This window comes from Staurois parvus, unplaced genomic scaffold (assembly GCF_062004578.1).
Source record: "Staurois parvus isolate SC_StPar_1 unplaced genomic scaffold, SC_StPar_1.0 ptg000748l, whole genome shotgun sequence".
NCBI lineage: Eukaryota > Metazoa > Chordata > Amphibia > Anura > Ranidae > Staurois > Staurois parvus.
The window spans coordinates 24,706-52,333 of record NW_028318544.1 but is presented as its reverse complement, the minus strand read 5'-3'; the positions used below and the strand labels follow the sequence as shown (position 1 = coordinate 52,333).

General features: G+C 45.2%; 1 protein-coding gene across 1 annotated transcript in view; it reads right to left on the bottom strand.

The window, feature by feature from the left end:
• LOC149445031 (NXPE family member 1-like) overlaps positions 1 to 25,444 on the bottom strand; it is a 133,151-nt gene extending 107,707 nt beyond the window's left edge. Inside the window, exons 1-2 of the mRNA XM_089654253.1 lie at positions 25,438 to 25,444; positions 24,124 to 24,500 (exon numbers count right to left, since the gene is read on the bottom strand). Coding sequence (XP_089510379.1) covers positions 24,124 to 24,500; positions 25,438 to 25,444 — 384 coding nt within the window. The remainder of the gene's footprint in view (positions 1 to 24,123; positions 24,501 to 25,437) is intronic.
• Between the last annotated feature and the right edge of the window lie 2,184 nt (positions 25,445 to 27,628).

Below are 27,628 nucleotides of genomic sequence, written 5' to 3'. Positions count from 1 at the left end.
CTTGCTGAAGACAAAACTGAAGGGAAAATGCCCCAAGAACAAGCAGGGACTGAAGACAGTTGCAGTAGAGGCCTGGCAGAGCATCACCAGGGATGAAACCCAGCGTCTGGTGATGTCTATGCGTTCCACACTTCAGGCTGTCATTGACTGCAAAGGATTTGTAACCAAGTATTAAAAAGTGAAAGTTTGATTTATGATTATTATTCTGTCCCATTACTTTTGGTCCCTTAACAAGTGGGAGGCACATATGCAAACTGTTGTCATTCCTACACCGTTCACCTGATTTGGATGTAAATACCCTCAAATTAAAGCTGACAGTCTGCAGTTGAAGCACATCTTGTTCTTTTCATTTCAAATCCATTGTGGTGGTGTATAGAGCCAAAAATGTTAGAATTGTGTCCATGTCCCAATATTTATGGACCTGACTGTATGAATTAAGCATCTAATTTTATGACAACCTATCACATTTTTGGAGGCCCTGGAACACCAGGACAGTAGAAACACCCACAGAATGACCACATTTTGGAGAATAAATACTCCAAGGTATTTTTGAGAGGCTTGGTGAGTTTTTGAAGACTTCATTTTATTACCACAAGTTTTTGGAAAATGCATAAAGAAAATGAAAATTAGCAAAGTTGGAAATTTAATAAGACATTTCTCACACGTAGCATATGCATGCTTGGAATTATACCCCAAGACACATTCTGCTACTTCTCCTGAGTATGGCAATTCCAAATGTGTGACTTTTCACTGTCTGGAATGATTATGACATTGTATCTCGTGTATCACACAAATCAACTGATTGTGTCACAACCAGTATACCGTAATGCATAATGGTCACCTCTATACGAGTGGTCAGGGAATAGAGCTTAGTGTAGTATTACTTATAAAAGCCCCAGTTCCTATTAGCCAAGCAAGCCCAGTCTACTGGTACATGACTGCCCGGTAGTTCAGGCTTCAAGCAGAGACATGGTCAGCAAACTGGAAAAGGATTGGTCCAGGCAGCAGGCAGAAATTTGGTCAACAAACAGGCCAGGGTTAGTACAGACAACTGAGAGAGGCAACACTGCAATGGTGTGGCGGTGATCAGGGACACTGTAATTGATGTGGTTGTTTTTAGGGACAATATGACTGGTGTGGCAATGATAATGGACACAGAGACTGATGTGGCAGTGATTAGGGACACAGTAACTGGTGTGGGGATGATTAGGGACACAGTACCTGGTGTGGCAGTGATTGGGGACATGTTAACTGATGTGAATGTGATTAGGGACACTGAGTGGGCGGCGGTGATTAGGGTCACAGACTAATGTGGAGTTGATTAGGAACACTGAGTGGACTACAGTGATTAGGGACACTGTGAGTGGACTGCAGTGATTAGGAACACGTTGAGTGGACTTCAGTGATTAAGGACACTGTGAGTGGACTGCGCTGATTAGGGACATTATTAGTGGGCAGCGGGGATTAGGGACACTAATTGGTACATCAGTGATTAGGGACAATATAAGTGGGTGGTAGTGATTCTGGACACTGTGAGTGGGTGGTGGTGATTAGGGACACTGTGAGTGGGTGGTGGTGATTAGGGACACTGTGAGTTTACTGCAGTGATTAAGGACACTGACTGGTGTGGCGTTAATTAGGCATACTGACTAGCAGCACTGGTCTGGTGACACTGTTCTCCTCTGGCGGTGATCAGAGACAATGGCTGGTAGCACTGACATGCAGTGATATCACATACACTAGCCATTGTACATGATCACCACCCCAGCAGTATTTTTAGTTCTTCTTTTACTTTTTACATACTGTCACCAGAGATATGCAGTCTCACCATAGTGACACTGTACTACTCTGGGGGGGGGGAAGTGATCAAGGACTTTTTTTTTTTTACAGTGATGATCACTGTATAAATAATCAGTAACACTGTTCAAAGGTTTCATTCATAAAACCTTTGTTTACTATGGTGATGCTGTGATTGGTTACAGCTATTACATGGTACAGTGTCATTGTGATTGAAAGAAAAGAAAATTCCTGATAGATTGCCACATCCCTATATAACTGGATAGATAGGATATAGAATATATATAGGATATATGAAGATATAGAAAACCCCCCTAGACTAAACGGGACTTTGAAGGCATCATACATAAAATTGAAATTGTGAAATCTTTATTTTATCAAAATTATTTTAGCATAACACACCATATTACAAAACAATCACGTTATACATAATATCATATCAATATAAAAGGATGTCATGCAATTGGTAAACAGTGGTCCTGATTAGTTGAAGAGATTGCAAAAATCCGACGCATTTCATAGTACTACAACTCCTTCCTCAGGGATAGCAAACACTCTGCGTAAAGGTGATATAGTTTGTCAGATTGAAAATACAATTATTTATTACATACCATATACAACCAAATACAGTGTCTACATGGTTCCAAATGTACAACATATTCCAATTTCGGATGTGGATAGGAATAATCAAACTGAGCCCACTACGACGCCATTTACAACTCCCATTTTTTAGCACAAACTCCCAACTGTCCCAACATAAACAAAGGACACAGGAACATAGAAACATACATGAGAAAACAAGTGGAGAAATAGGTTTAAATATTGTGAAATTATCCACCTACCAACTATCAATAGAAGAGAAAAATGTCTTGGCCAACGGTTTAAGTTTTTGTCCTGTAGAAAACCTGGATAAATTGTCAGTGATTAAAGATCTACAGCTGTTTGCCCATAATTTAATTTTGAAAAGTATGTACTATAAGTCTACAAATGGGCCCCTTAATAGGGAGGATCAAAAAGCTTTGGGCAATCTTTCCTCCTTATTGGAGGAAAATGACCCTCCAGATTGAAAAATTCACAAGAAGTTAGATAACCCCCCAGGAAGATCAATTATTTCTGGCAATGGGGCTCTAATGGAGAACCTAAGTCAACTTGTTGAGGAACATCTGAGACCTCATGTAGCAAGTCTTCCATCTTACATTAAGGATACTATACATCTATTAAAAATTATTCATAACTTACATATACCTCTATTGGTAACAATAGATGTAGAAGCATTATATAGTTCTATTCACAATGATAGGGGAGTAGCAGCAATTCAACACATTTTAGCACAAAGGAGAAATCAGGAGTGGGCTTATAATGAATTCATTGTTTCAGCACTTGAATTCATTCTTCAGCATATTGTATTCACCTTCAATGGTTCCCACTACCTCCAGGTGCAGGGGGTGGCAATGGAGACTTCCTGTGCCCCATCCTACACCAACCTGTACCTGGGGGAGTGGGAACAGATGTTTTTGGCTGATGAGGATTTATCGGTCTATACGGACCACATTTGTATGTGGAGCCGTTATATCGATGACATCTTAATGGTGTGGGAGGGTCCAGAGGATCTCATAAATGGATGTCTGGAGAGAATGAACAAGAACGAGTTTAATCCCACATTTACCATGATGTGTAATAAAAAGGAAGTTACCTTCCTGGATTTTAGCATTCAGGGAAAGGATGATGGTAGTTTAACCAGCAGACTGTATCGCAAACCAACTGCTAGCAATACTATATTGCATGCTTCCAGTTTCCATCTTAAGGCATTGATTTCATCCATTCCTTATAGTCAATATTTGAGAACAAGGAGGAATTGCTCGGATGAGCAGTCCTTCAAAGAGTAGGCAGATGCACTCCGTACCAGATTACTGGAGAGAGCTTATACTAAATCTTCCTTAAAGAAAGCCTTCAAATGTGCCTAATTCTAAAGATTCCAATAAAAAACTGCAGATGATCAAACTAGAATCATTATGAAGTTTTCAAATCAGCACAACCAAGTTAGAGATATCATTCGGAAATATTGGCATCTACTAACCAGAGATCCCATGGTAGGTAAATTTGTACCCCCTACCCCTTTAATCACTTTTAGGAGAGCTACATCCTTCAAGGATCGTGTTATACAAAGTGAACATAAGGGAGATGTACCAAGAGACCCATGTAAATCAAAGGGTACATTCTGCTGCGGGGCATGTAGTTACTGTAAGTATATGTACACAGAAGTACAACCTAGGCTACCTAAGGGGTTTCCATGAAACCAAAACATTTTGCCAGCTGTCGAACTGCGGGGGTGATATATCTACTTCTTTGTGAATATAGTTGTTTCTATGTAGGAAAGACTAAGTTGGAATTTTGGAAACATTCATATAGACACATAAAAAGCATGTGGACAGCTGATCCTAAATTATCCTTAGAGCGACATGTCCTTGCGGTACACAATGGCCAATTCCCTAAGATTAAATTCCTCATGCTTGACCAAGTGCATCCAGGAAAATTCACTTATATGAATTTTCATATAAAAATTCTCAGTACATTCAATGATTTGACAAATCAATGATAGGGGGAGACTGGAATAAGCTGTTGTTGTAGTTTTCCATCTGCATGCCACTTCCCCCCTGGCCTGAATGAGTCGGTCAACTTTAAGCTCTTTTTACAGGGGTTTGTGTCTGGGGTTATGGAGAAATAAGGCCTCTCTCCACTGTTTATTTGATTGTGTGGGAGTTTAAAGTTTTGTGCTATGATGTATGATATCGTATTAATGTTCTGTGGGGGGATTGCATATTTTACTATTGCTCTGTATATCTGTTTGAGACCCCTTTTCGGTTTGTGTCATTTTCGGCTTTATGTTCTGTATAATGTTCTGTACTAAATGTTTGTTATAATATTGATTCAACATGCTATGCATAAGGTCTATACAGTGTTGATTTATGATTAGAGATGAGCGAATCGAAGTAGGCGAAGTGGAATTCGTTTCAAATATTAGGAAATTTTTCCTAAAATGGCGGCGACATGTGCCGCGACGGAGCGGGGATGTCTGGGAAGGCGTGCAGACAAGGCGCGCTGACCCATAATGCATTCATTCATGACATGTGATCGCATTAGCCAATCAGCAGCCAGCCAGCCAGCACAGTGTAATGGTCGAGCTATAAATGGCGGCCATTTTAGAATTCTCCATTTGCCTCCAGTCATTCAACAGAGGCAGACCTGGCTGTATTCAGGGAGAGAGTTAGGGACAGAGAAACGTTACTTAGGGACACAGAAACGTTAGTTAGGGCCACAGAATCGTTACTTAGGGCCAGAGAAACGTTACTTAGGGCCACAGAAACGTTACTTAGGGCCACAGAATCGTTAGTTAGGGCCACAGAAACGTTACTTAGGGACACAGAATTGTTACTCAGGGACAGACACAGAATTGTTACTGAGGGATACAGAATCGTTACTGAGGGCCACAGAATCGTTACTTAGGGCCACAGAAACGTTACTTAGGGTCACAGAAACGTTACTTAGGGCCACAGAATTGTTACTTAGGGACAGACACAGAATTGTTACTGAGGGACACAGATTTGTTACTGAGGGCCACAGAAACGTTACTTAGGGCCACAGAAACGTTACTTAGGGCCACAGAATCTTTACTTAGGGCCACAGAAACGTTACTTAGGGCCACAGAAACGTTACTTAGGGCCACAGAATTGTTACTTAGGGACAGACACAGAATTGTTATTGAGGGACACAGATTTGTTACTGAGGGCCACAGAACCATTACTTAGGGCCACAGAAAGTTACTTAGGGACACAGAATTGTTACTCAGGGACAGACACAGAATTGTTACTGAGGGACACAGAATTGTTACTGAGGGCCACAGAACTGTTACTTAGGGCCACAGAACTGTTACTTAGGGCCACAGAACTGTTACTTAGGGCCACAGAAACGTTACTTAGGGCCACAGAAACGTTACTTAGGGCTACAGAAACGTTACTTGGGGCCACAGAAACGTTACTTAGGGCTACAGAAACGTTACTTAGGGCCACAGAATCATTACTTAGGGCCACAAAATCGTTACTTAGGGCCACAGAAACGTTACTTAGGGACACAGAATTGTTACTCAGGGACAGACACAGAATTGTTACTGAGGGCCACAGAATTGTTACTGAGGGTCACAGAACTGTTACTGAGGGCCACAGAACTGTTACTTAGGGCCACAGAAACGTTACTTAGGGCCACAGAAACGTTACTTAGGGCCAAAGAAACGTTACTTAGGGACACAGAATTGTTACTCAGGGACAGACACAGATTTGTTACTGAGGGACACAGATTTGTTACTGAGGGCCACAGAACCATTACTTAGGGCCACAGAAACGTTACTTAGGGACACAGAATTGTTACTCAGGGACAGACACAGAATTGTTACTCAGGGACAGACACAGAATTGTTACTGAGGGACACAGAATTGTTACTGAGGGACACAGAATTATTACTGAAGGACACAGAATTGTTGCTCAGGGACACAGAATCGTTACTTAGGGCCACAGAAACGTTACTTAGGGACACAGAATTGTTACTCAGGGACAGACACAGAATTGTTACTCAGGGACAGACACAGAATTGTTACTGAGGGACACAGAATTGTTACTGAGGGACACAGAATTGTTACTGAGGGACACAGAATTGTTACTCAGGGACACAGAATTGTTACTCAGGGACAGACACAGAATTGTTACTGAGGGACACAGAATTGTTACTGAGGGCCACAGAACTGTTACTTAGGGCCACAGAATTGTTACTCAGGGACACAGAATTGTTACTCAGGGACAGACACAGAATTGTTACTCAGGGACAGACACAGAATTGTTACTGAGGGACACAGAACTGTTACTTAGGGTCACAGAATTGTTACTCAGGGACACAGAATTGTTACTCAGGGACAGACACAGAATTGTTACTGAGGGACACAGAATTGTTACTGAGGGACACAGAATTGTTACTCAGGGACAGACACAGAATTGTTACTCAGGGACACAGAATCGTTTAATTAAAGAGTATGTCAGACAACATGCAGAGGAGTGGCAGAGGAGGCAATGTTTTAGGAGCGAGCAGACGTGGCAGCAGAGGAAGGGGTCGAGGCAGCACTATTCGCAGCCAGAGGCCAGTGCTCCCGGTGTCATCCAGCGGTCGTGTCTCCACCGACAACCCTGCCATCATCGATTGGTTGGCTCGGTCGTCTTCCTCTTCCCAGGTCACCTCTGACACCTACAGCCAACGGTCGGTGGGTACGTCAGACACAACCGTTAGTTGGCATGGCCCGGGAGCAAGCCCACTGAAATCACGTGTCCTCTACCTGCCCCTGTCCTTTGGTGTTCCCTCACCAAGCGAAGTATCGCATGCTGTGGGCTCAGCACCACTGTACAGTGAGGAAGAGCTAACAGAGGGCGGTCAGGAACGGGGGAGACATCCGCCTCTTCAGCAGCCAGGCGAAGAAGTAGTGGCGAGGAGAGTGGCTCGGTAGCCGGTCTAGAGACAGGTCTGTCTCCTGACCCACACGCAGCCGAGGGGGCTAGTAGTGAGGCGGAGACCCTAATTGATGATGATGAGTCTGATCGCACTTGGCAGCCTCGTCGTCATCAGGCTATTGCTTCCGCATCATCAGGAGAAGAGGGTGGCAGCTTGGCAGCGAGCAAAACAGTCGGTGGGTTGCCCAGGAGGCAGCAGGGTCGCAGCAGTGTCAGTGGAGGCAAACGGCCATGGAGTACAGCACCAGCTCCACTGCAGCCTACCACCACGGCCAGTAGTGGTGCCGGTGTGCACGGAGGAAGCAGCAGTCAGCCAGTGAGGAGTATCGGGGGCAAAGTTTCCTACTCGGCGGTGTGGCAATTTTTCGTCAAGCCGCCCGAGGAAGTAAACGTAGCCGTATGTCGACTATGTGGCCAGAAAGTCAAGCGTGGCCAGGGGGCCCATGTTGGGACTACAGCGTTGCGGCAGCATATGCAGCGTCGCCATTTGGTGGCCTGGGAAAACCGTGATAAAGATACGGCGGTTCTGCCCGCCCCAGCCCCCGCTCCATCACCCGCTCCGTTACTTGCTCCGTCACCCGACGTCAATCGCCCTCTATCAGCCAGTCAAGGCTCCAACACCTCTGCTGAGGGGAGTTGTCGCTCGTTGGCATCTTCCGCTCGTTCAGATGCTCCTTCTCCTGCTACTCCTCTTCACGGATTCCGTCAGCAGTCTTTCTTGGAATGCGTTTCCAAGAGACAACAGTTTGCGAGCACGCACCCGACGGTGCAAAAGCTGAACGTCCTCCTGTCCAAGTTGCTGGTGCTGCAGTCCCTCCCTTTCCAAGTGGTGGACTCAGCACCTTTCCGAGAAATGATGGCTTGTGCCGCGCCGCGGTGGAGAGTGCCAAGCCGGCATTTCTTTGCCAAAAAGGCAGTGCCAGCCCTGCATTCACATGTAGAAGAGATGGTGGGCCAGTCTTTGAGCATGTCGGTCTCTGCCAAAGTGCATGGCAGCGCCGACGTGTGGAGCTGTAACTACGGTCAGGGACAGTACATGTCATTTACGGCCCACTGGGTGAACGTGGTGCCGTCACAGCCGCACCAGCAACTTGGACAGGTCACGCCGCTTTTGCCTCCACGATTGCACGTCCTTGGTCCACAAAAGATGTCCGCCTCTACCACCTCTTCTTCCGCCGTGTCCTCAGCCGCCACCCCCGTGCCAAGTCCCATTACCCGACCGGCATATCACATGTGCAGGGCGCAACGGTGTCACGCTGTGCTGCACCTGGTATGCCTTGGCGAACGTAGTCACACAGGGGAGGAACTTCTCAGTGTAATGAACAGAGAAATCGACAGATGGCTGTCTCCGCGCAAACTGAAAATCGGAACCATGTTGACCGACAACGGAAAGAACATGGTGTCTGCTCTGCGTCAAGGAAGGTTGTGCCATGCGCCATGCATGGCTCACGTGTTCAATCTGGTTGTCAAGCGGTTCCTAAAATCCACCATCCCACTGCAAGACATCCTTAAAATGTCACGTAAACTTTGCATGCATTTCAGCCATTCCTACACCGCAAAGCACACCCTCATTGAGCTGCAGCGGCAGAACGGAATTCCACAGCATCGCCTGATCTGCGACGTTGCAACAAGGTGGAATTCAACCCTACACATGTTAGACCGCCTTTACGAACAGCGAAAGGCCATCACCGATTTCCTGATGTTACAAGCGGATAAAGGTACTCCCCTGTGTAACTTCGATGTCAGCCATTGGCAGCTCATGCGTGACACCTGCCGCTTTCTCAGGCCCTTTGAGGAGGCCACACTATTCGTGAGTCGGCAGGACTATGGGATGAACGACGTCATTCCTCTGTTGCACGTCCTGGAACAAATGCTGTTAACAATGGCTGGTCAGGGTGCGGTAGATGTGACGCACAGATGGGGCAGGACAGGAAGAAGAGGAGGAGGTAGAGGAGGACATTTGTGCTCAGGAATTATTGAGTGAAATGGCTGGTTTTTCCACTCAGCGGACAGGAGTGGAGGAGCAGGAGCATCTGGTAGAGGAGGAGGAGGAGGAGACAGAGGACCCAGACGCACCGTGGCAGTATGCTGTGGAGATGGAGGCAGGGAGTCCCTCGCATTCCTTGGCACAAATGGCCCATAGCATGCTCGGTTGCTTGCGTAGCGACAGCCGAATAATAACCATCAGACAGAGGGATGACTTTTGGCTGTCCACCTTGTTGGACCCTCGTTACCGTTCAAAAATGGTGGCCTTTTTCACACCTGCTGAGAGGGAGGCCAAAATAACGTACTATAAAAACCACCTATGTAGTCAGTTGGTCTCTGCCTTTGTGCGCCAACGTCCATCCTCAGACACTGTGGGCCCTGTGCGCTCGCGTTCCGCTGCCATGGCAGCAGGGGAGGGGTGGGGTGGTAGGAGCAGTGGCAGCTCCACCAGCAGCGGCTGCCTCAGTCTGCAGTCGATGATGAGTAGCTTTCTTCACCAGCGCAGTGAGGAAACTACTAACCAGCCGCAGCAGCAGCAGCATCAGGTGGACCTGGAGCAGGACCTCAAGCAACAGGCTTGGGCCTACTTGGACAGCACCCTGCCAACCGAGGTAGACAATCCCCTTGACTACTGGGCAACTAAACTTGACCTTTGGCCCCAACTAGCTGAATTTGCCCTTGAAAGGCTGTCATGCCCGGCCAGTAGCGTGGCATCGGAGCGCGTGTTTAGTGCGGCAGGAGGTATTGTAACTCCGCGGAGGACACGACTGTCCACCCAAAGTGTGGAGAGACTCACGTTTGTGAAAATGAATCAGGCATGGATTAGTCTGGATTTCAAACCACCAGTTCCTGACACAACTGACTAAATCCGCCATGAATCATGCCCCTGCCATGTGCCACTTTCAGATCTCCTCACACTGCTGGTGTGTTCCATTTTTTGTCATAGGGTGCTGGCAGATTACGGGCCTCCCATAGCTGCTGCCAGGCCCGTAATCTGCCATGGGCCCCTGTACCGCCTCCTCATGCTGCTGCCAGGTCCAGAGTCTCTCATGGGTCCCTGTACGGCCTCCCATTGCTGCTGTCTCCATCGCCACACTCTGCCATGTGCCACTTTCAGGTCTCCTCACACACTGCTGGTGTGTTCAATTTTTTGACATAGGGTGCTGGCAGATTACGGGCCTCCCATAGCTGCTGCCAGGCCCCTAATCTGCCATGGGCCCCAGTACCGCCTCCTCATGCTGCTGCCAGGTCCAGAGTCTCTCATGGGTCCCTGTACGGCCTCCCATTGCTGCTGTCTCCATCGCCACACTCTGCCATGTGCCACTTTCAGGTCTCCTCACACACTGCTGGTGTGTTCAATTTTTTGACATAGGGTGCTGGCAGATTACGGGCCTCCCATAGCTGCTGCCAGGCCCCTAATCTGCCATGGGCCCCTGTACCGCCTCCTCATGCTGCTGCCAGGTCCACAGTGTCTCATGGGTCCCTGTACGGCCTCCCATTGCTGCTGTCTCCATCGCCACACTCTGCCATGTGCCACTTTCAGGTCTCCTCACACACTTCTGGTGTGTTAAATTTTTTGTCATAGGGTGCTGGCAGATTACGGGCCTCCCATAGCTGCTGCCAGGCCCCTAATCTGCCATGGGCCCCTGTACTGCCTCCTCATGCTGCTGCCAGGTCCAGAGTCTCTCATGGGTCCCTGTACGGCCTCCCATTGCTGCTGTCTCCATCGCCACACTCTGCCATGTGCCACTTTCAGGTCTCCTCACACACTGCTGGTGTGTTCAATTTTTTGACATAGGGTGCTGGCAGATTACGGGCCTCCCATAGCTGCTGCCAGGCCCCTAATCTGCCATGGGCCCCTGTACCGCCTCCTCATGCTGCTGCCAGGTCCAGAGTCTCTCATGGGTCCCTGTACGGCCTCCCATTGCTGCTGTCTCCATCGCCACACTCTGCCATTTGCCACTTTCAGGTCTCCTCACACACTGCTGGTGTGTTCAATTTTTTGACATAGGGTGCTGGCAGATTACGGGCCTCCCATAGCTGCTGCCAGGCCCCTAATCTGCCATGGGCCCCTGTACCGCCTCCTCATGCTGCTGCCAGGTCCACAGTGTCTCATGGGTCCCTGTACGGCCTCCCATTGCTGCTGTCTCCATCGCCACACTCTGCCATGTGCCACTTTCAGGTCTCCTCACACACTGCTGGTGTGTTCAATTTTTTGACATAGGGTGCTGGCAGATTACGGGCCTCCCATAGCTGCTGCCAGGCCCCTAATCTGCCATGGGCCCCTGTACCGCCTCCTCATGCTGCTGCCAGGTCCACAGTGTCTCATGGGTCCCTGTACGGCCTCCCATTGCTGCTGTCTCCATCGCCACACTCTGCCATGTGCCACTTTCAGGTCTCCTCACACACTGCTGGTGTGTTCAATTTTTTGACATAGGGTGCTGGCAGATTACGGGCCTCCCATAGCTGCTGCCAGGCCCCTAATCTGCATGGGCCCCTGTACCGCCTCCTCATGCTGCTGCCAGGTCCAGAGTCTCTCATGGGTCCCTGTACGGCCTCCCATTGCTGCTGTCTCCATCGCCACACTCTGCCATGTGCCACTTTCAGGTCTCCTCACACTGCTGGTGTGTTCAATTTTTTGTCATAGGGTGCTGGCAGATTACGGGCCTCCCATAGCTGCTGCCAGGCCCCTAATCTGCCATGGGCCCCTGTACCGCCTCCTCATGCTGCTGCCAGGTCCAGAGTCTCTCATGGGTCCCTGTACGGCCTCCCATTGCTGCTGTCTCCATCCCCACACTCTGCCATGTGCCACTTTCAGGTCTCCTCACACACTGCTGGTGTGTTCAATTTTTTGACATAGGATGCTGGCAGATTACGGGCCTCCCATAGCTGCTGCCAGGCCCCTAATCTGCCATGGGCCCCTGTACCGCCTCCTCATGCTGCTGCCAGGTCCAGAGTCTCTCATGGGTCCCTGTACGGCCTCCCATTGCTGCTGTCTCCATCGCCACACTCTGCCATGTGCCACTTTCAGGTCTCCTCACACACTGCTGGTGTGTTCAATTTTTTGACATAGGGTGCTGGCAGATTATGGCCCTCCCATAGCTGCTGCCAGACCCCTAATCTGCCATGGGCCCCTGTACCGCCTCCTCATGCTGCTGCCAGGTCCACAGTGTCTCATGGGTCCCTGTACGGCCTCCCATTGCTGCTGTCTCCATCGCCACACTCTGCCATGTGCCACTTTCAGGTCTCCTCACACACTGCTGGTGTGTTCAATTTTTTGACATAGGGTGCTGGCAGATTACGGGCCTCCCATAGCTGCTGCCAGGCCCCTAATCTGCCATGGGCCCCTGTACCGCCTCCTCATGCTGCTGCCAGGTCCAGAGTCTCTCATGGGTCCCTGTACGGCCTCCCATTGCTGCTGTCTCCATCGCCACACTCTGCCATGTGCCACTTTCAGGTCTCCTCACACACTGCTGGTGTGTTCAATTTTTTGACATAGGGTGCTGGCAGATTACGGGCCTCCCATAGCTGCTGCCAGGCCCCTAATCTGCCATGGGCCCCTGTACCGCCTCCTCATGCTGCTGCCAGGTCCAGAGTCTCTCATGGGTCCCTGTACGGCCTCCCATTGCTGCTGTCTCCATCGTCACACTCTGCCATGTGCCACTTTCAGGTCTCCTCACACACTGCTGGTGTGTTCAATTTTTTGTCATAGGGTGCTGGCAGATTACGGGCCTCCCATAGCTGCTGCCAGGCCCCTAATCTGCCATGGGCCCCAGTGCCGCCTCCTCATGCTGCTGCCAGGTCCACAGTGTCTCATGGGTCCCTGTACGGCCTCCCATTGCTGCTGTCTCCATCGCCACACTCTGCCATGTGCCACTTTCAGGTCTCCTCACACACTGCTGGTGTGTTCAATTTTTTGACATAGGGTGCTGGCAGATTACGGGCCTCCCATAGCTGCTGCCAGGCCCGTAATCTGCCATGGGCCCCAGTACCGCCTCCTCATGCTGCTGCCAGGTCCACAGTCTCTCATGGGTCCCTGTACGGCCTCCCATTGCTGCTGTCTCCATCGCCACACTCTGCCATGTGCCACTTTCAGGTCTCCTCACACTGTTGGTGGGTTCCATTTTGTCATAGGGTGTTGTATGGCCTCCCATTGCTGCTGCCTCCACCGCCACACTGTGGCTCCACACTCTGGTTTTGGCCCCGTGACTGCCCAAATGAGTGAAGTGTGCGGTGATTCTAAGATCAACGGCACTCATCTGCATGTCATACTGACTGACAGTATTATTTCTCTTCCCCAGCAGACTCCAAGGGCATTTAAATTAAAGGTACAGTGTTCTGCACTAATATAAAGGCTCTCTGAAGCCTAGAAACACCCTTTTATAAGTTAAATTCGCAGCGAATATATTCGCATCGAATCAAAATTTTTTCACGAATTCGCCGAATCAGTCGAATCGAATTTTTGAATACTTCGCTCATCTCTATTTATGATGTCTGATTCCATGTTTTTTCAGCTGCCTCCCTAGCCATGGGGCTGGTTGGGTTTGAACTTGGATACTGGGGCTTTCTTTTCGGCACCTGGCACGCTGGGCCTGCGCCACCGGATTCTTCAGAGCCCATTGAGTGCAGCAATGCGTGGCCGCCATGGTTGGGGGTTCTGGCTTCTCTTGCCACTCCCCCTTCCTTTGATGGCTTTGTCTGTCTTCTCAGCATGTCGGCGGTGCGCCGGTGCATGACGTCGTGATCTTACCCCAGCATGGACCAGTTGAATGATGTCAAACAACAGCAGACATCAGGACAAGCTTTGACTGTACTTCCCCTTTAACATGAGGAAACAAAGCCCTGCCTTTACCAAGATGGCCACCTTTGTATAGTGCAAAATGAGGCATGGTAAATCACTTATAAGGATGAACAGAACTGCCCTGGGTTCAGTTCGAGCAGGGATCAACAAACTTCAAAGAAGTTTGGATGCCAAATGGGAGCTGAATCTGTCAAATTAAAAATGCCTATTTTCTGGGCTAATAGGCAAGGAGGTGTTAAAAAATAGCATGGGGAGGTGTCCACTGCTTTGGGGGACTGTACTGTACCTAATTACACAGGTTCTGTGGCTTATTAAGATGGCAATTAAACTCACTTAGTGCCTTTTCTGCATCAAATTAGCCTCAGAACCTCTGTAATTAATATGTGTTTGGCTTAAAAAAAATTTATATTCCATTCGGCCACGAGCAATGATTTTTTAAATGCTTAACGTGAAACATTAAAAATGTCCAATTCTTTTAAATAACATGCCTGGGGGTGCCCTTATTCTGCCTGTGATGTTGCTTATCATTGTGATGTACAGAAAGTGCAGCAGCAGCACTGACATTTACAAAGTTAACAATTGTTGACATGACATGACATATTATTGACAGCTTCTTTTTTAAAAAGTCAAAACAGCACACAGACCCCTCCAAGGGTCTGCTATGTATTTTGGGAACCTTTGACAGGATCTCTTTGCTGTTTTTTTTTTTTTAAAGTCTTAAATTGTAAGCTCCAAGGAGCAGGGCCCTCCTAACCCACTTGTATTGATCTGTATTGTTGCTGTATTGTCTCCCTTTATATTGTAAAGCGCTGAGCAAACTGTTGGCGCTATATAAATCCTGTATAATAATACGTTGGCAATAAATATCGCTTGCCGGCAACTTAAATGTTATCATTTTTTTTTTCAGAATAAAATTTATTTAAGTAGAGCAGAGCATACACAGCAAAAACACAAAGAGCATGTATCCAGTTACAAGAGTGCTGGCGCACTCAGGCGCATGTCGTAGCAAAACATGTTGTTAAGTACAATAACGATCATGCCTCACAGGGCGAAGTAGCAAAGAATAAAAACAAACAAACAATAAGGAATTAAGTTTTATGAAAACATAGATCATAAGCGTAACAAGCAGCAAAGAAATGAGGTTCTTATTTAACTAAGGCCTTGCAGAGGGCAAACCACGAGGCTGCTCTAAAAGTGTACTTGCAGGCCTGTTGACTCTGGCCCTAGAGTGTTACCGTTTTTATCTGCAAAGGATGGGAATGTGGGCTAAACAAGCCTCAAGAGAAGAGAAACACAGCACCTCTGAGTGTAGACTGTAAGATATTTAATGGTGAACACAAATAAAACCACTCACATGTAGGAGGTAATAAGGTAGGCTAAAATGAGACACAACGCCATATTTGTTATAGAAAAGGATGGCCAGCTAGACAGCAGGGAGCGCTGGAGAGGTCTCAGGATGGAGCCTGTAGTGCAAGCCTGGCAAGTCTATGTGAACTCCAGCTGGACAGCAGGATGCGCTGGAGCGATGTCAGCTGAAGCCTGAAGATGAAAGCATGGCAGATTCCTGTGTGCTCGAGAGCAGCGGCGATGTGACATCATAGACATACAACGTGTTTCTCAGCACGCGTGGGTTCCGAGGACCAGAACGCTCCTTTCTCAAGCACCGGAAGGATACTGACATAGAGGGAGCCTTATATGAAGCAGTGGGGGGGTGTGTGGAACTAGATAGTAAACATGTGGTTAATGATTTAAAGGTGAAGGAAGGAAGGTGTTGTACAATGGAAGAGATGCAATAAGGAGAGAAGAGTATAGATAATAATTAAAAAAAGGGGGGAAACATGAAAAATAAAAAAATGAATAATAAAAACTGAAAAATAAAAAAATAATAAAAAAAAGAAATGAAGAGAGGAAATAAAAAGAAATAAGAAAAAGGGGAAGGGAGGGAAGAAAGCACAAAGTGGGAGTGAATGGGGAGGAATTAAATACAAGGCTGGAAATAGAAACCATCCATTAAAGAAAAAAAAGCATTAAAGAACCTCACTGATGATAATAACAACATCATCATTAAATCTACCGACAACGGTGGCGGAATAGTCCTACAAGATAGAATAGATTACATAGCCGAGGCAACCAGATTAATTTCTGACTCTGTCACCGACACTAAACTGAGTAAAGATCCCCTACCTGAGTTGAAAATAGAGGCCAACACTCTAGTTGACTCTAGATCTCAGGGCATTGCCACTAAAGTAGAAGCCTCCTTTCTACGAAGAACTTTCTGTAACACACACTACTTTTATCATCTTCCCAAAGTGCACAATAATCTAACTAACCCGCCTGGAAGACCTATAGTTGCATCCATAGATAGTAGCATGAGCTATTTTTCCCAGTACATAGATTATTTTCTACAGCCACTTGAACAAAGCCTTCAGTCCTATATCAGAGATGGAGCCCACCTTATACACCTACTCACCACGTTCGATTAGTATTCCACCTATAGTTGGGCTTCTCTAGATGTTTGTTCGCTTTATACATCTATCCCTCATCATTTGGGACTACAGGCCCTACAGTATTTTCTATCACATGACCCTCTTATTAATCCCCGACAAGCTGACTTTATACATCAAGTCACCAACTTCTGCTTAACCCATAACTACTTCAATTTTAATGGAGACTTCTATTTAAACCACCAAGGAACTGCCATGGGCGCCAATTTTGCACCCTCCTATGCCAATCTGGCCATGGGTTACTGGGAGGACTTTTATACCTGGCATAACAATCCCTTTGCTGAACATCTCATATTTTTTGGCTGCTACATTGATGACATCATTGTCATTTGGGATGGACCCACACCCCTTATAGACGATTTTGCAGCCTATTGTAATAATATCCCTTTTGGCATCTCCTTTACATCAGAGAAACATTTCGATTGTCTTGCCGTCCTGGATCTAGAAATGAGTCATGAAAATGATAAAATTACAGACAAAAACTATATTAAACCCACAGCAGTTTTTACATTAAACACTACTTTTTACATTTTCAGAGCTGCCATTATCCCACATGGATTAACAACATACCCAAGAGTCAATTTTGGCGCCTCTGACAGAACTGCACAAAACAGTCTGATCTTAGTATGACCCTTAAAAACAAATTTAGAGAGAAAGGCTACCCAGAGCCACTGATAGAAGATGTTTACACTCTGTACCTACCTGGAAAAACCCAAACCAACAGACCTAGCACAGAGCCAGATCATGCTGTGAGATTCACCCCTAGGTACCACAGCAAACACAGTAAGATGAAAAGTGTCCTACAGAAACACTGTAACATCCTATTGGAGGATCCCCATTTGAAAGACATCATTCCTAGCAAACCCACAATCACCTACAGAAAAGCCCCCAACTTAAAAAACAAAATAGCTCCCAGTAAGTTAAAACCCATTCGACCTGCTCCAGGACCTTCGTTGTTCTCCACATCTATCATTGGCATGTATCAATGTCGTAAATCTCGATGTAAACCCTGCGCTTTTGTCCACCATGGCCAAAATGAGTTCAGCGCCAAAGGCAAATACTACAAGCTGGATGATTTTTTTCAACTGCTCCTTCAATTTTCTGGTGTACTGCCTTACGTGCCCATGTGGTCTGCTCTATGTGGGCTGTACCATTAGGACCCTTCGCTCCAGATTCAGCGAACATTGTCACCTTATTGAGGGCAGTAAGGAAACACACAGTGTTCCCAGACACTTTAGAAGTACACAATAAATGTACCACAGGACTTCAAGTCTGGGTCATTGAATCCATATCCACTGATCTCCCAGAGGCGGAGCACTTCCATAAGCTCTGCCACAGGGAAACGCTTTGGATTCACACCCTCGATACACTGTCCCGTGCTGGCCTTAATGAGGAACTAGAGATAGCTACCATACTATAAAATATCATAACACAGCATTACTTCTGTTTTTGTGTGTGAACATGATCATCTATCCATACCACCTGCTTTTTTTTTTCCTGTTATATCATTATTTTCCCATAATAATATTGTGTTTTTGTATACCCCACACCATCTGTTTGAACACCTTGGGATTTTCCGCAACAATAGTAGGACTCATACACAATTATGTATCATTATTATTTATTATTATTTTGTGAAATCCATTTATGACATGTGGGGTGGTCCATCTGCTCAGGTTATCCCTCCTTGTGTGCATTTCTCTTCCTTCATGCCCTATTGCCTTATATATAAACATAGCACGTATTCTCAGTGACTACTATCCATATCACAACATGCTATGCTTTTATATATATGTATATTTACATGTATGTATACATTTCCTTTCTCCCTCCCCCCCTCCTTTACGGTCATACACGCAGAGATATACAGTATACTGTGCTGGTAATGGTTCTCTACCATCTATGACCTAACCCACCTGGTTAGGTTGGTATTTTTTTTCATAATATTTTATGTATATTCATAATGTATGTATACAGTTATAGCCATTTGCATCTATTTATATATAATTTTTTATGTACAACCACACAATTCCACTTTGGTTGGATGAGTACCCATAGCCTAGCATTATTGTAATATGGCTTTACTTTTATTTATTTCTTCGTAATATTGTGCTTTTTAGATTCCTTCATTTTTTGTACATCAGGTTCTATTTCCAGCCTTGTATTTAATTCCTCCCCACTCACTTTTCGCCCCTCTCCTTTTTTTGTGCTTTCTCCCCCCCCCCCCTTTTTATTTCCCCTCTTAATTTCTTCCTTTTTTATTATTAATTTTTTTTTCCAATAAAGATTTATTGAGCATCAAAAAATATAAACATAGACAAAAGCATGGGTTGTATCGATACAACAGTTTGCTAGAAGCATCTATCCTTATAAAGAGAGTAAATCAGACAAAAAGAAAGAAAAATAAAAACTTGGCATGGAAGCTGAACACAGAAGAATGAGGGGGCAGACCCCAAACAACAACTTAGAGAACTACGAGGAGGATGTGAATCTAGAAGGACAAAAAATAAAGATGATTTGAGTAACTATGGTCATAAGAACCTATTGTCAATATCGTTCGTAGATTCACGATAGATCAGAACATGGAATCATTGACATTAGAGAACATTTTTGAGAATGGTAGATGTGAAGAAATTACACTGAGGTACGTTAATTGATAATGTGATTCTAGGTCAGGTATGAAAATGTCAAGTTTAGTATGCCGGAAGCACCGTCCCAGCAAAAGAAAGGGAAAAGAGAGAGAAAGAAAAAAAATGGGGGGGAGGATAGAAAGGTAGGGAAGAGTAGGGAAGGGGGGAAGGGGGGGAATATGAGTGCTAAGAAACATAACTTAAGTTATCGAGGAAGGATGACGGGGGGTAGCATGTGTCTCTCGCCCTTTCCGCTGGATGCCGAAGCATCACACACACCCCCCACACCATAGAAGGCCATGAGGCAAAGGGGAAGGAGCACAATCAGATAGGATCCAAAAGTTCAATCCCTTCCTCAGAGAAGAAGAGTAGTGTCAGGTACCAGCTGGCGAGGGCTCTAGAGACCCACAGACCGGGATTCCCCAGGGTGTGGAGTCTAAGCCCCACACTGCTTGTTCACCAGAGCCCCTGATGGTGGGGATGGACTTGGAGCAGACTGAGACCAGGTCACGGCCCCCGAGTACACCCAGCTGTGGTAGAGATAATTGCCAGTGGTACGTAGCGGGTATGAGCTTGCTGTTAAGAGGCGGAGCAGACCTAGGCGGTAGCAGATAGTTCCGAGCAGGATGGATGGATCCGTTCAGGATGGATGGATCCGAGCAGAAACTGGGATAGGGTTAGGGGTGTACAGAATGCCCAAGGGAAACTGATAAACTGAGGACAACTTTCTGGAACTATTTACAAGCCTCCCCCGCAGCACAGCCTTTGTTGAAGAGCTAGCCAGCGTCTCCTTAGTGTACCACCCCAGACCCTAGATGAACTTCTATTCTCTCAGCAATCTGGAGGTATCCCTGAACAGGGGATCCAATTCCCGTCACTTTAAGAGATGAACAGTCACTGGTAGATAGCTAATCTGGTTTCCCACCAGAGTGCTTCTTCCCCTATCTGCCCAGGGGGTGTAGGTGTACTCATTCAGACCTCATTCATTAAAAATAAAAAAAATTACCCTCTCCCCCTCTCGCTCGCACACCTGTGCTGGTATGTAAACAGCAGTTGCACCATCCATGTAAGGTATCGCTGTGAACGTCAGATCAAGAGCAGTAATTCTAGCACTAGACCTCCTCTGTAAATCTAAAATGGTAGCTTGTAAAGGCTTTTAAAACATTGCTTATGGATATTAAAAATGTATGCAGTTTGTCGCCATTGCATGGGGCATGTGCAGTTTTAAAGCATGTCATGTTTGGTATATATTTACTCGGCCTACCATAATCTTTTATAGTTTACCAAATAATTGGCCAATAAATTGTGCGTTTGTGCATTAAAAGTTAAAAAAAAAAGTGTATTTTTAAAAAATAAATTGAGTTTGAAAAGTCGCTGTGCGAGTACTATGTGCAATAAAAAATTACAGCACTCACCATTTTATTCACTAGGGTATTTGCTTTAAAAAAAAAAATAAGGTTTAATATAATTTCTTAGCAAAAAATAGTGATTTTTGTTTATAACAAAAAGTGTCAGTAAAGGCTTGGTCTTCAGGTAGTTTAAAGAGTGAGTGATGTGTGGCATAAACTTCTAATGCTGGGCATAAAATGCCCCCACCTCCCAAAACAACCCCTTTTAGGAAAGTAGACATCCCAAACTATTTGCTGAGAGGCATGTTAAATCAATAGAAGAATTTATTTTTTACCACAAGTTTTTGGAAAATTAATTTTTTTTTTTCCTACACAAAATTGCCACTTAAATGATTTATTGCTCACACATGCTATGGGTATATTCTGCTACTTCTCCCGAGTATGGGGGTACCCAAAACCAAAAATGTAATGTTTGTAACTTACCAATTATTAGTGTGATGTGGTGGCTGCATTCATTTCTTTTTTAAGGCCCTTTTTCCCTTTGTTTTCACCTGTGATCTGGCCAGTAACACACCTCCTGTATTAGCGTGCCTACACTTTGGATGACACCTTTGGACCACAGTATTGTTAATCTGGGTGGAGAGTTGTGTTAGATGGACTAGCAGATTTAGATACACTAACACATTGAAGTCAAAATCCAGCTAACACTTTATAAGCAGTTACAGCAATAGTTTATTTTCTTTTGGGAAAACGATTTTAACTAAATATGTAGCACCCTCCTAGTTTAGCTAGAGGGAGCTAGAGTCCTAATTGTCAGTGAGGAAGGCTGAGTAGCAGCCTGGGTGTAGAAGCCAGAAGGTCAAATTGTGATCAGGGCTGAGTGGCTTTGCAGACCAGCCCCTCTGGAATTTCCCCCTGCTCTGGGGCTTTTGGAGGAAGGCCTTAATGGCAGTGGGTGGATCCAACGAGTGGCTGGCTGCACTTTTTAGGGATCCTAGCCAATCCCCAACAAGAGGTTGGAAGGGGCTGGACACACATAAAAGTGTTGGAGCCTGCTCAGTAGCAGAAGAGTTCTGGTGGAAGATAGAAAAAAAGATGTGAGGCTGAGGGAAGGAAGGAGGCAGCCCAGTGAAATGGGCTGGACAAGAGAAAAGCTCACAGCTCACCGGCCCTCTGAGAGAGGACCACCTGTATGGCAGGGAAGAAGCAGCCCAGCTGATAGGCCTGGTAGCAGCCAGCAACCCACAAGCGGTACAGGAGAGGGTCTGAATGACTACACCTACACCCCCTGGGCAGATAGGGGAAGAAGCACTCTAGTGGGAAACCAGATTAGCTATCTACCAGTGACTGTTCATCTCCTAAAGTGACAGGAATTGGATCTCCTGTTCAGGGATACCTCCAGATTGCTGAGAGAATAGAAGTTCATCTAGGGTCTGGGGTGGTACACTAAGGAGACGCTGGCTAGCTCTTCAACAAAGGCTGTGCTGCGGGGGAGGCTTGTAAATACTGTGGAGTGTTGTGGTAGTTTATTGAAGCTTCCTCTCAGAATATCTGCTTGACCGTACATCTCGTACGGCAAGCAGATATTTTCATAGGTCTGAAGGAGATCTGCATGGCATCAGCGCTCTACTCATCGCTGGTGCAATGCTTTCCAGGATCCTTTGGACAAAAATATTAAATGTACATTTTATTACCTGCAAAAAAAATGTGCATTTATTATTTTTATCCAGAAGGTGAACTTATCCTTTATGAGTCAATCCAAAGAGGGGTACCTACCGCCATATATTTGTCAACAGCAAAGTGGTGCATAGTTAGTAACCCAGAACCATTTTTAAATGGCATTGGATAAAGTGCTGTCAAGTGGCCCGTGTGCCCGTTAATGCCTGTGAACAATGCCATTCTCAGTCAGCTCAGTTCACATACCCTGTGTACAGCATTGATCTATATCTGTAAGTGGCTCTGTATCCAGGATTCACGGTTATTGGTCATAGAGAGACCAATCACAGATGCACTGTAAACAGTGTGGTATTTATATTTTCAATCCCTTCCCTTTCTCTTTCAATGAAGAAAACACACAGCAAAACACAGATCATAGCAGCAGCAGATTAGAATAGTTTAACACTTTATTCTTCCATTATATAAAAAAAAAATAAAAAAATCAGTTATAAAAATACCACCAGAAGAAAGCTCTGTCTGAAAAAAAATGATACAAACTTAATTTGGGAAAGGTATTGCATGGTGGTGTAATTGTCAAACTATAACAACAGTAATGACAATATATTTATTGAACTTTTATGTAGAGAGTGCAAATATAGATATATTTACATGAATATCATACATATAACAACATACTTGTATATATATCGAGAATAAAATACATTATATTAGGATAAGTACAAGGCATGGATTTGAATATAAATGAAAAGAGTAGATCATCCTATGACAATAGCATAATATGTAGTGGAAATGATTTATAAAAGTTATGGTTCCTAAAGAATAATTAAGTTTAGAGATTGTGTGTAGTAGCAAACTGTAAAAATAGGAAAGGAATGGAGAAATAAAAATATTACCGGACTGAGTTGTTTTCAACGTTTTGGGTTTAAAGGTTATATTTATATTTTATCAATTAGAGAGTAATCAAAGCAATCAATATTGAGGTTTTTAATACAATCTAACCATGGAGACCTTTTTTTTGTTATTAGAGTGGTTGTCAATTAGAATGGAGGTTAATTGTTCATGGTCCATGATACCCATGATTCTCTGAACACTATCACAACGGTGGAAACTTAAAATTGACCTGATAATGAAGGGCGTTACAGGATGGTACTCAAGTAGTAAATATATGTAAGTATTCATCTTGGCTAGAAATAAGAGTATTGATCCACACAAATCTACTTTTGTCCTGAATTGTCCTCAGACACAAAACGTGGGGTAAGGTTTATCCATATTCACTCACATATTAGCTAGGGTTAAAATGCTTACGGGGATTGATTTATTAGAGGAAAATAGGCTGTTACCTTTGCAAGGGAAATGTTATGAAGCTTTGCTTTGAAAAGAATACTCAATCATGTTCAAGGAAAATTAAACAAACATACATTTTTGCTTCCCCGTGCTTGGATTATAGAAATCCTCAGAATTTCACCTCATTCACTAAGCTCTGGTGCAAATTTTCTTGCAAAGTGCAAAGTCCTATGCAAAGTGAACAGTCCATTTGCCTTCTGTAAATTAGCCTAGTGCATCTGCTAAAGAAAGCAGTTAAAAGTATGGGTTTGTCCAGGCATTGTGGTCAAAATAATAGAGCTGGAATGAGGCAAAAAGACATGCTGGGCAGCAAAGGGTACCAGTGATTTGCAGCATTATGTTCAGATTTTCAAAATGGCACAGCAGATATTATATACCTGCTGCATCTCTAGTATGATTCAAAATTGGGAAAATAAAACACCGACGACTAATCTTTTTATCAGGTCAGCCACAGATGTATGTCATCAGCATGTTGATCTCATTTCTCACATATGTTTCTGGTGGGTGAATCTGATTGTAATTAAATGCAGTAGTCATGTCCCAACCATGTATAAAACCAACACTGATATCTTTAAACATGATTTCCATAATGAAATAGTGAACATATCCATGGAAATCACTCATTCCTTCATATTCTTTTTCCATATCACTTGTATTCTCCGTCTTGATGATAACTTTCGTTTCTGGGCTTCTCAGAAGCAGGCGATCAATAGCACGTCGGATATTGTACAGCCTCTTGATGAAGTGATGCACAGGAAATAGTCTGAAATGCACCCCAATGTTGAAAGCAATCACAGTGTACTGGTTTCCTCCGATTAAGTCAATTTCACGTGGGATGCTGCGCTCCTCTCTGAGGCTTGCGAATACTAGAAACATAAATGGCCTTGAGTGATGTTTCCAAAAAACATGGATATTTCTTTCAGTGTCCACACCTAAATGCTTTTGTGCCCATCCTTTTTCATAGACATTGAGAAATTTTATATCTAGAAAAAAAAAATCTTACACTGATTATTTTGGTAGGCTGTAGAATTCTAAATGACACAAGATAAAAAAAATGGTAGGCAAGGAGATGACAGAAGCAAAGATGGACAAAAGTCTTTAAATCTGCCAGTTTACCTGATTTGACATTTTAAACAGTGATCCATACATTCATAGTTTAAAATGGTGAAATTAAATCATAATAAAAAATGTTTTCCTTTAAATTTCACCCTTACATATCTTACTCCTTTTGACCTTAAAGCACATCTTCAGATGAAAATGTGATCCCAAAAATGGAAAATTGAATGAGGGATCCTTACTGTAATTCTCCTTTCCTGACAAGCTCCATGTCAACACAGCTCCCCTCTCCATGCCCACCTGCAGCCTCAGTGTTCTCTAACTAGTCCTACCAAGCTGGGTGGGAATTGTGCTGACATGGAGCTCGAAAGGAACATTGCGGTAAGTATCTGTCATTCAATTTTCTGTTTTCCTGACTGCTCCATGTCAGCACAGCTGGGAACTAACTAGCCACACAGGGGTGGGATAATGCTACACACTCCTTAGTTCTGGCTAAAAGCAGAATCCAGGATGTTTCTGTCAACTTGGCCTGCTGCTACTCACAAGGTTGAGACCCTTCTAGTGGCGAGTGACGTGATCCCCCTTCAACTTTCAAACCTTTCAACTTGACAACTTCCGGCTCCGGCGCCACATGTGAGGACAGCGGGACCCCCAGCTCCGTAACGAGCAGCATACAAAAGCCTGCTCCCTACAGCAGAGGAGTGCATCAATCGGCACAAAAGTGCCCCCAATCCTCCCCAGACTTACCTTCCATGGAGCGATTCCTCTTGCCGGTTCCAAACGGCCCTGGTTCAGAGTGAAGCAGCTCTCCCCCCTCCTGCAGCCAAGATGGCCGCCATGCACAGCAGCAGCATGGAAACAGGACCAGGTATGGCAGAGACACAGACACAAGCTACAGCCGCACTGAGCCATGCTGACACCTGTAGTTCCCCAGACCAATATGACAGGATGGCACAAGCTGTTGCTTCCTTAATGTTACCTACTATTAACCAGGCTGTGGACAGAGCAGTTTCACTGGGAATAGAAAAGCTTAGACGAGATCTGGGTAATAACGCTAAATGCATAACCGAAGCGGAGCAGCGTTTATCAGACTTAGAAGATGATCTCCAAGCCATACAAGCAAGAGCCCTACAATCTAAATGTACGCAGCAAACCATATTGAAGAAAATTGATGACCTGGAAAACCGTTCCTGCAGGAACAATTTACGCGTCGTAGGCCTCCCTGAATCATTCAATTCAGGCGTCCTCAGGAAATATGCTCTATGAGCATTCCCGCCACACTAGGCATTCTTACACCATGCCAAGTTGAACGGGAACACCACCTTGGGGCACCCTCAAATGACTGATGCACACCACGCTCAATTGTCAAATATCTTAACTACGCAGACCGCGTGACCATCCCTAACTCGTTTCACAACTCCCACTCTCTTCAACTAAAGGGCCATAAATTACTATTATTTGCAGATTATTCACAAGAAGTGTCTCGTAAGCAAAAAGCTTTTCAGCAAATCTGCGCAAATCTATACCAAAAAGGGATCAAATTTACCCTAGCATACCCTGCCACTTTACGTTTCACCTCGCCTACAGGAAACTCTAAATCATTTGTTCACCCGGAGGAAGCCCTCCAATACATCCAGACCAATATGTCGGATATCAATGACCCTCCGAATTCACACTCTGCAATCCGAGACCCAGGCCCAAGAGATCAATGCAGTCCCCGTAAGGACCCACCTAAGCTACAACGCGCTAACCTTTCTTCTGCTAAGTCAAGACCGCCCTGATAGGGCCAACACTCAACATTGTGCATTAATTCCTCTTCACCTACTGACTGCCACGACACACACTTGGACATCAAGTTCTAGGCTGCGTTACATGCTTCCTAATCTGTGAGTTACCCACAGTAGAGTTATCTACCGCACTATGCAGGAATTTTTTTTCTCTTTATTGTACTTTGAATCGTTTATTTTATGCCTTATCGTTATGGCTTTGGCAATAGTTTTAAAGGATCTTTAGGATCCGTGAGTACCTACATGAGTTGCATGTCTCTGTCATGGTTATCTCTTTAATCTGCTTTGACCATCACAACGCTGCTGATCTCAGGGAAATGCTGGCTCCTCCCTCGCCAGATGGCTAATACCTAACCAGGGGATCTTCCCTCACTCACCATCCCACTTCAGAAATCCTACTCCCCTGCTGCAGGTCTACCTCTTTTCTGCTCTGGTTACGTTGGTCAAAGTTCAGAGGTTACATGCGGAAAAATGTGAAGTTCAGATTGCTATTATGGTTTACAGAGTTTATTCAAAGCCCATTGGGCTTTCAATATGTTTACTCCCCTGTCCATGTTTCTCCTACACTTTTCTTTCCTACCCAGAGAGCCCCCTACTGCCTCTGATCCATCTACTAACTCAGTCCACTCAGTCTTGAAAGAAAGAGTTGAACTCGACAGTTATAAGTCACTCTCAACTGATCTAAATACCGCTTATTACACCCACGCACCCACAACATCATGACACGCATAATTTCTTGGAATGTGAAGGGCCTGAGATCACCCCACAATTGCATGGCAGTACTACGCCATCTCCAGTGGATGAAAGCAGATATAGCTTTACTCCAAGAAACACACCTATCCCATGCTGACTTTGCACGTATGCAAAAGGTATGGGTGGGACGGGTACTAGGCTTCCCATCACTTAAACATAAAGCAGAAGTATGAATTCTTATACACTAACGACTCACCCCTGGCATCCTCTCTATAGAAACAGATGATGAAGGATGATATGTCTCAGCTTATGTCAAGATGGGCTCATTCCCCCTGGTTCTCACAAATATATTCGCCCCACATTCGCCACCTAAACAATTCTTTCAAGAAATATCGTCTAAAATTTCGAAATACACACACCTTCCACTTATAACAGGAGGCGACTTTAACTCTTGCATG